Genomic DNA, 10,174 nt, shown 5'->3' on the forward strand with positions numbered 1-10,174 from the left:
TAACCGATTTCATATGTAATGTAATCAATCTATAAACGTGCTACTCTATGGCAGATTAATCAAACATTACCAAAACACAGTTTGATAGACATGTATTAATTCATAAAATGTGCCCAGCAAAGCACCACAAATAGTACTTTGGTAAGAAAATACTAAAATCCTATCTTTACAGAGGATTTTTATTACAAATCTTGCAATCCATAAAAATAAATCTAATGTAAAAACATGTACTACATATGACTTTTACTATGCATGACCACAAATTGTTATTAGACACACCCATCAAGATCATAAAATATCATTCGTCAAAGTCAACTGAAAACAGTGATTTGATTGATGCATCTATGACTCTTTTGTGCATATTCTGCTACTAAATTCCTTCTTCAAAAAACATTGCATTTACTTCCTATTATGTTGAATTCTTTAATGCTGGTTGGAAAGGTCATCTCACCAATCTAGCATTTTTCCCACAGCAGTGAGCGAAAAAACATTTGAATAGCTCTCAGTGTTCGCAGCTAAAAGGTGGGGAGTCGTATGTCAGGTGTACAAAAAGAGTAGAAAAGTTTGTCACAAATGACTCCCTGTGCACATTTGGCTCATTTCTGTGCAACTTATATTTTCCATTCTGCTATTGTGAGACAATCTGCTTAAAAATTGGGTTGCAGGGGGATAAAAAATAAGCATAACGACTGATGTTTTCAGTACTATGATAATAATGACCTATTGTCCTAAATAGAAATAAAATATTGTGTATATTTCAACACAGGGCACATTAATTTATGTACACTTTCAAGAAACACCGTAAGGTTAGTTTTAAAATTCCTTACATCACATAGATGTACTGTTAATTTAAGAATAAAATAACTGAGGGCAAAAGACCCCCAGAAATTTGAATTAGAATAATTAGAACAATTGGGGATAAGTTGCCACAAATGTTAACAATAACAAAACCTCTGGCATTCATCATTCACTAGGTGTGTAGTTGTCTTAACTTCTAATATGTGTGCTGTATATTTCTCACTTTAGCTTATTATTTTTACAAACTTCTAAAAATGTTCATTTGTGATGAAAATGACTGAAAAACATTGTGTGTAATATACCGTCTTGAACAGCAGTAAGGTAATGTTGAACAGTAATATTGGAGAACATATTTCTCTCTGTAGCAGCTGTAACAAACTAAAGATTTGAGATGAGATCTGTCTCTTCCTTCCATTATTATATCTTGTATTTCATTTTACCACTGTCGCTGATCACGCATATATGCTGCAAGAAAAAGACGTATTATAAAATAATATAATAATAATAAAGTTGATCAGCAAAACAATTTTTCCACTTACATTAAGGTCTCTAAAATACTCATTGTAGTCCAAAGCATATCCAACTACGAAGCGATCGGGTATCTCAAAGCCAATGTCTGAAATAAAAGGGGAACAAACACTAAACAATGAGCATTAGGTCATTTTGTCATCTCTTAAATCAAATAAAATTGTCCAAGATGTGTCTGAAAACAGAATGAATCATCAAGTCATTACCACAAGAAAGCCAGAATATATTAGATACATACAGTTAGGGGGACTTGCAGTATTACGCGGGACTCTCTTCACCAGCAATCTGCATAATAATCAGATATAGTAATATTATTAGGATATGTTTATGCTGTTCCATATGGCACCAATCTGGATTAATTTTTAAACAGCACCACCTGTGTCATTTATTGCCTCTGTGTAGCGTCTAGACTGGATGGCGGATATTGAGTGATTCACAGAGTGGGACAAGCGGAATTGTTTTGTTTAGTGTTCCACACAGTCATAACTCACCCAGCAACTCTGATCATTTTGGGCTGGAAGGCCTCGACGTGCTTCAAGAGAGCCTTCAGGGTTTTGCCAGTGCCAATAATGCCCTGAGTCGTGCGAGCAAGAGAAGAAAACAGGATTGAGAAAGTACAAGATTACCGATGTGGAATTTCCAGACTAAGAACTGATTAATTTCCCACTGTAAAAAGTGGGAGGAGTTTGTCAAGTCAGCTACTCTTGTGTAATATATTAGGAGTAGCCTTTTAAAAAAATATTTGGCTTTTACTGAATGAATAAAATCACAACTGACCTCAAAATTACAAAATGCTCAAGAAGTGAAACTAAGAAATAACACAAGAATAACACTTGCAGTCAGTAGCAAACAATGCAGAAACGCCCACTGTGATAAGCCATTCAACACTATGTATTGTATATCACTTACAAAATTTATGGAGTACGTATTGTTTTACGTCTGTATTGTCACAACCTACCGTGGCTGCTTGTGGAGTTATTTACATGCAATTTGAGCATCTTACATTCAGGTTGTTGACTCGCTGATGCATAAACACAGTTGCATAAGATATTTATTTATAAAAGGCAGCCAAAAAAATGGAAAATACACATTTAATCTGATTTTAGAGCTTGATAACCTGCAAATTTCCATATAAAGAAACTGAATTTATAGAAAATGTTTTGCAATTTTTCAGGAAAGTAAAGCAAATTCTTTTTATATACTCAGTACATACAAATGCCTTACATGCCATGCTGTAACTAATTCATGCTGTCTCAAAACCCCTCTGAATAGCAACCAACTGGTTTTGTTTTGGCGCCTTGTGCATTGACAGTCAGGATCTGACATCACACTGGGTATATTGTATTTGACTAAAAATAAGGAGGTGATGCATTTTGTGTTGTGCAGCAAAGACAAAAATCTCTATGTATTCTATTTATGCAAGGATGGTTGCAAAACAGTTAAAAAAAATAATGAATTTTGCACACGAATATGTAGGTCAGGGGTAGGGAACCTATGGCTAGGGAGCCATATTTGGCTCTTTTGATGGGTGTATATGGCTCTTCGCGAACCTGTGTGGTTAAATATTGGAACCGCTGATGAGAGACCCGGCACAGTGGCCCCGAAACTATCTCTAGTGCCTTTTGAAATCATATTTTTTCTTCATTAGACTCTTCTGCATGCATCCTCTCATTGATTAGCAACAGTGAAATAATGTTCTCAAAAGAATTCAGACTATTTTTTTTACTTTCAAAACTTAAGCTGGCTTGCCCTTGACCTGGTGCGCCATCTTTGTTAGGACATAGGAAAGAAAAATAAGGAATGAAAAACACGGTTGACTCACCTCCACAATCAGTACGTTCTTGTGAGGTCGGGTCAGTAAAGGGCAGACGGGGTGGGAGAGAAAACAATTAGATGGAAAGACGGCAAAGGCTGCAAGTTAACTCCATTCATTCAAAGTGTGTACAAACTAAAACAATCTCTCTAAAATGATTGGACGTATGTCCTCGATACAAGACACCCGACTCTTTGCATACAACATAAGCAAAAAGTATATTTGCCAGAATACTGAACGGCTCCTCTTAAATTGTTAAAAGCAATTAGCGTCGATGCCTGTGTTTATTTATTATAAGTCCAAAACTGAAATCTACAAACACACCCACCATTCTTCATCCACTATCAGTGACCAACTCAATCCAAGTATGTCCACAGAGAAATAGCTGAAATTCTACAAATGTTTGGCAATCAACACAACACAACAGACTACTATACTATTTATATGCAGCCTAGTATGTAAGCTTGCATACTAACTCCAAGAACTAGAACCTATCAATTCTATTTTTTTTCACACAAAATTTCAAATAAAAAAATCCTTGTATACCAACATTGCTTTACTATTGATAAAACTATAATTTCAGGCAGTTTTGTTTTAAAATTCCCTATTACTAAACCACACACAACTAATTCTTTCCCCACACATTTTGTCTCACTTCTTCCAGTAGAAGGCAGTTCTGATGGAAACTTAAGTGTGCACGTCACAAAAGGAGGATTTCGAAAGATGGCTCTAAATAAAAACAGTGAGAAAGGCGGCTAGCGTGACTCAAAGTTTACAACCTCGTTAATAATTCATGTTCTTAGCAAAGAGGCCACACCTTTTTTGCCTATATAGGGTGTGTGCACTTTCAGATCAGCTGAGGTTCAGTACATTGTTTTAGAAGGGATTGGTCAGAGGTCATGTGCACATATTAAAAAGTACAAGCAGATAAACCGGGCAAAGCAACATATTCAGTGCATTACACTGCTTTGTTCGTACATGTCTCCCAAAAAACGATACCATTTTTCTTTTACACTATTGACATGACTCACACAAACATGCCAATTCTGAAGAGTCCACCCCTCTCCCCAGGCTAAAATTAAAACATTAGTCAACAAGTTAAACTAACACTCTCCACAAACAATCATTTTTCCTTAACATCGCTCCACCTCTTCCTTATTTTCCCTTGCGAAATCTAGCCTACCAATCAACAACATTACTTTTCTAGTGTATTCTTAATAGAAATTCAGCAGAATTCCCCTAGTTTTATTTTTAGATTGATAATTGCCTTGAATAATACAGGCATTTTTTTAGATTGATGATGGTGATGACTTGTTTCAATGATACATGGGAGAATAAAGAATGCATATTTTATGTATAGCTCATGCATGGAGCAGTTTGCGGTCCTATGAGTTAAAATATATTCTATTCTATGAAGTTCTGCGGTTAAGGGTTCAAATCAGGTCTTTGGTCTTCCTGTATGGACTTGAAATTGACATATTAAAGATGAAAAATTGCCATCAGCAAATAAGCGTGTTACTCTTGTTAGAGATGAGGTAATGCTGCCCTCTTTAGTTGATGAGTTGTCAATACCAGAGAGTCTGGCGCATAGAAAGTACATTCTCATCTCTCATCTCATTTTCTGAACCCCTATATCTTCATTAGAGTCGCGGGGGGTGCTAGAGCCTATCCCAGTGGACTTCAGGCCAGAGGCGGGGGCACAAGGAGACAAACAAGCATCCACGCTCACACACATATCTAGAGGCGACTGATAGAAAACTGTAAATGCTAAAGCAATTTAGTTATTATGACCATAAATACAGAACAGAAATGCATGAATTACCTTTCCAGCTAAAAATGACAAATCTTCTGCTCCAAGAATATGAAGATCTTCTGTGGACTGATCATTCTAAGCAAAAGAAGATAATTATATTTTGACGGTTTCTATGATTATTAGAATTTCATTTAAGTCATTTAAAACAGTGCTGTGATACTTGAAATTTAAAAAAAAATATTTCAAAAAAAATACTTGTAATAAAGATTTTACACCTATTTTTTTAATGAAGACTTAGAAATGTGTTTTTTAATTGCCATATCACCAATTCTGTGACTTGCCTCACATGTTCCTAAAAGCTGATGAATTAATTGAGGAGTTGTAGGTTAAAAATTAGCCAGTAGAGGACATTGACCTGTAGCAGTGCTTGTTTACTAAACAACACCCATAACAACAATAACGGGAAATTTGCTGCTCTAAATGCATTCCAGTGCATTTCTTCTAAACTCACCAGGTAGCTTTTGAGGCGGATGAAGTGAACTCTCATGGGGATGGTGCGGTCCGAGCTGCAGCTCAGTGCCTTGATCTTGTCCACCAAATCAGCGCAGAACTGGTATCCCCCTTTTAGCACGCATAAAACGACAATGTCATTGTCTCCCAAGTCGTCCATAATGTCGCGGGCAAGCCGCTCTGTTCTGGGAAAAGAAATGCAATACATTGGTAGATGTGAGACAAATTCCCAATTTCACACTGAATAAAGTATCTACCCATGTTTTTCTCTACTTACTTAATCACATTAATTTATTTTTTTATACTCTTTTCCATTTAGTTGAGTTTTTGCAATGTAGAGCCTTTGTAATAGGTCTCTTTTTAGATTTGTGTAATATAATAATTACCAAAAGTATGAATTGTTAGATGAGATAAATGTCGCTACAGTGGGAATTCTGTTTTCCATGGCAACAGATAAAATGGTAAAATCAATTTGAGTCGGACGGCTGCTGTAATCGACTGTCCGCGTGATACTTTGTGGTCATGAGGATAAAAAGTCTACTAATGAGAAAGGCTTTTTTTGTCAACAAAAGTCTGTCTTTCCACTGTGATACTGCACATACACTGATTGTGTTTCATTGGCTACCATTCTAGGTGAAAGACATCCAACCTTGTGTTTTTTTCATCCTTTTACTGTGATTTTAAATTAATTTAACACTAGTAGATCTCCAATTCATTTGAACTGGACACCTCACACCATTAATGAGTAAATATGTGTCATTATGTTTTATTTTTTAAAATTATATTTGCTTGGTGAAATCTCACTTAAGAATAAAAACATCACAAATCAGAATGCACCAAATTAAGATTAGATTTTTCACCAGATTGTTTTATATTTATTTTTGAAGTATTTTAACATGTGTTGTACCTACCTGTCCATGATGACCCCATGTGGAACAACTACACATTGCAGATCCCCAGTGTAGTGCGCTGGATAACTGAAGAGTTCTAAACTATAACCTGGCCAGTCGTCGTCGATCTATGAAATATGAAAAATACTTACATCGCATTGCATTGCATTGCATCTTTCCCAGAAATGACTAACAGACTCAGACGTGCAAAGCAACTTTTCCAAGCCAAACTTTTCCAAATTGCCCCACCAGGCTGTTTCAAGTTTAGGACGACTCTAATTCGTTTTTTTCTTACCACAATACCACGGCTTCCTCTCTGGGTTTGGAGCACGATGTCTTCCATGTTGCCTTTCTCTCTGCAAAGTAGTCATACAAGCTTGCAGAATTTGGCAAGATGTTCGCAGAGGAGGGCCTGCAGGAATGTTGCATGTTTGATCTTAGATATCACGAACTAGATGCAGAAAGTTGAAGTAAGCGCTGTTAGTGAGCAGCAACCATTTTGCAGCAGTAGACTTCTCTGGTGGGCCCCACTGTAATGATAAATACTATTAACTTGGCGTAGCCTTGATGAATGTTCAAGCTGTTTGGTTTCAGGGTGTATATAAAAAAAAAACATGTATATTTTTACTTTGATATACAGAAATTGAGCCATTTTCAAAAGTATCAAAGTGCATGGATAGTCTTGGGTCACAATCCATTTTTCTTTAGCTGCCTATCCTTTTATTTATCTATCTTAAAAAAACTTAAAATATGATTAATGATAACAAATGTACCCCAATAATTATAACTGAGGCCTTGTGCCCAAATATGTGGACATCACATTTATGGGACATACACTTTGTGGCCTATGTGACCTAATGTGTGGCGTACACCAGATATTTATGAGGTTAAGTATGATTAATTACTAATATACCCACGTGCCATATATAAGGTGGAAATATTTTAAATGGGAAGGATACATCTCCTGTAGAAAGAAATGTTAGCGACGTTGCCACCTAACGGAGGAAAAGGAACTTTCATCTTGTGAATGGGCCTCTACAACACACAACATTCTATTAGATACCTAATTTAGATTCATATTTGTGAACATTGGAACGAGCAGTCTGTATGTGACAAGGTGCAAACGAGTGAATATTGCATTCACCACATGGGGAGTGATGATAATCAGCATCAGCATCAGCATCAGCATCAACACCAGCATCAGCATCATCATCAGCATCAGCATCAGCATCAACATCAGCACCACTGTAAACATACAGCATCAACATACAGCATACAGCATACAAAAATTTTCTGGACGCTACTGGGACACAGAAGCGAGGTGTCTGGGCTACCCAAACCATCATTTCTTCACCAAAGTAGCAGCTCTAATTATATAGCGCGCAATAATAATGGAATTTGCGGAGGCAGACGTCAGCATCAACATTATACTTCAATCAGCCGGTACAGCGCCATCAGCTTGGAGGGATGAGTAGGCGTTGAAAGCAAAAAAAAAAAAAAAGTGACAAAATTCATCAACAACCATGAGCAATTGTCATTGCTCAGACTAATATCATTCATTGGCTGCCATGGCCATTGACAGACGTCCAATCGATCTGAACTAGGAGGGCTAGTTTGGTCATTTTGGATTATCAGTCTTACTATTTCAAATGGATTGGACTGGTCTGTCAATGTTGGAGAAATATGACCATACACTGTTTAGCAATCCCAGTTGAAATAGAAAGTTCAACGTCATTGGGAGTGAAAAAGGAAATTATATATACAAGCTGACTTTAATGCTGCTTAGTATTTTACTTTTGTTTCATTGGTTTTTAGACAACGTTATTCTTACATAATGAAAACCTACAATATAATACAACTAAATTAATTTAGGAATTAAAAAATATATGAAAAACATATCTTTGGACCATTTTAAAGCAATTTAAAATGTTTTCTTGGACTATTCCAATGTAATTTTCAAAAAAATAATGGATTCAAAAGTATTTACAACTGAACATGATAATATTACTACTCTTATCATCTTATACTTTTAATTAAAAAGCAAATACATCTTTTCTAATATCTATTTTTATAGTTATCTTTGTCTCTGTATTATAATTGCACTAATATTTGCCCACTGGAGTTTGATAAATGATTTTGTTAGCATATTTGTACAAACATTTACAATAACTTACCCATCTTCTCGTTGGTAACATCTGTTTTCATCTGCGTACTTTTATGCATGCCCCTAAAAGAATAAAAATCCAAAACATATCAAGTTATAAATGTCATTTTGTTGAGGGTGACTATTAAGAAGCAAACAAACAAAAGCTTTTATCACAGAAGCCAAGAGACGTGTCGGGATGAAGCCTTGTCACATTGTTCTTGATGGCCGCGCAGCCTTCGCGGCAAGCGGGCTTCTTCGACCCCCCGAGGGCGCGGGCCGGCAGTCTGGCTCTGGCATTTCACACTCACTCAGCAGTCAAGCCCTGTGAGCGTCTGCAGACTTCAGCGCCAACTGCTACCTTCTCCCCTCACCCCGTCGCCGGGCCAATTATGAATATTCACTTGTGCTGAAAGTAATTCCGTCAGACGTGCCACTGTCCTGGCCGATAACATCAGCGTTGTTGTACTAAGGTGGATTTCGGGGGACAATTTGGCAAGGATAGGGAACTTATTGTGCTGTGATTTTGTGACTAGGGTTTAAGCAGTGTTTGTTTGTAGCCTTATTGCCAGGATTACGTGGAAAATTGACTAAACTGATCCATCTGTCATAGTAGTGCTACATAAAGGAGCTTTTACCTTTATTTTTTCTTTTATTTTCTACTTAGTGGCAAAATTCAAGCGAGTATCTCTGGAGGTACCTTTAAGTAAGAAAAAAAATGAAACATTCATTATGCACACTGTAAATATCTTGAAATACTAAACAAAATTCCCCCCAAAATGTGGGTTACTTCATGTAAACTGTCATGCAAAATGCAAAAAAAAAAGTTCTTTTTTGCAAACTAATGGAAACATTGAAGTTCACCAGCAACAAAAACAGTGACAGATTTGTACTATTTTCCCCTAGAAAAACAAAACATCCAAATTATTCATTTCTTTTGTAACATAAAATAGCTTAGAAAAAGAAAGAAACTAAAAAAATACACTCACTTTAATGCTAAAAGCTTTCTTAAAGCCACCGCCAAAATGAAAACGGCAAATTCTATTGTCAGGCAGTTTTAATGTGCGTCATTAAGTCAGACAGGAGTAATTACTAGCCATAAAAGGAGAAGGTCTATTTGCAGTGTGTAACCTTGGCATCACGTCCTGTAAGGCAGCAATAAGCGTGTTTACAAGCGACTCTTTCATGATATTCACAATGTCAAAAAACAAATGGTGATGAATCAGGCAATGGCTTATCATGTCATCTTCCCAGCGTAGTAAGAACAAAGCTAGTCGGGTGTTTGTGAAAAGCGACATCCTACATTAAGCCCATAAATTAGAACAAATGAAAGAATACAAAGTATCCTCAGCCGGTGGATCCTTCTTAGATAGCGAGCATATGCAGGATAAGACTGCATTGTGCCTGTGGAGAACTCTATTAACATAATGACTTCCCTGTTTAAATAGATTGTGGTCCATGTCATCAAACGCAAACTCGGTTAGAGATGTCCTTGACGAACTTTCTCGGCAGATTTTAGACCTTTTTTTTGTGCAGCGTACAAAAGGAAAGTTCATATTTAATTTACCCGATCTAAATGTCAACAGTTAGTTGTGAAATAATAATCACAACATTTTTTAGGGAGAAATTCCAAATAATAAGGTTCGAATTTGTATGGATTCATTGATATTGGGTCTTGACTAATATCATACTATGACCATATTGTCCTATTCAATGAATAACGTCAAGCTTGTCAAGGC

General features: G+C 36.4%; 1 protein-coding gene across 1 annotated transcript; it reads right to left on the reverse strand.

The window, feature by feature from the left end:
- Positions 1 to 161: 161 nt before the first annotated feature.
- prtfdc1b (phosphoribosyl transferase domain containing 1b) lies at positions 162 to 6,748 on the reverse strand. The gene is made up of 9 exons (XM_077724145.1): positions 6,588 to 6,748; positions 6,314 to 6,420; positions 5,404 to 5,587; positions 4,962 to 5,027; positions 3,149 to 3,166; positions 1,818 to 1,900; positions 1,565 to 1,611; positions 1,338 to 1,414; positions 162 to 1,263 (listed from the first exon to the last, which is right to left on the reverse strand). Exons 1-9 carry the CDS (start codon positions 6,633 to 6,635, stop codon positions 1,216 to 1,218), a joined length of 678 nt encoding a protein of 225 aa, XP_077580271.1. The 5' UTR covers positions 6,636 to 6,748; the 3' UTR covers positions 162 to 1,215.
- Between the last annotated feature and the right edge of the window lie 3,426 nt (positions 6,749 to 10,174).

The sequence above is a fragment of the Stigmatopora nigra genome, chromosome 9 (assembly GCF_051989575.1).
Source record: "Stigmatopora nigra isolate UIUO_SnigA chromosome 9, RoL_Snig_1.1, whole genome shotgun sequence".
NCBI classification, from domain to species: Eukaryota; Metazoa; Chordata; class Actinopteri; order Syngnathiformes; family Syngnathidae; genus Stigmatopora; species Stigmatopora nigra.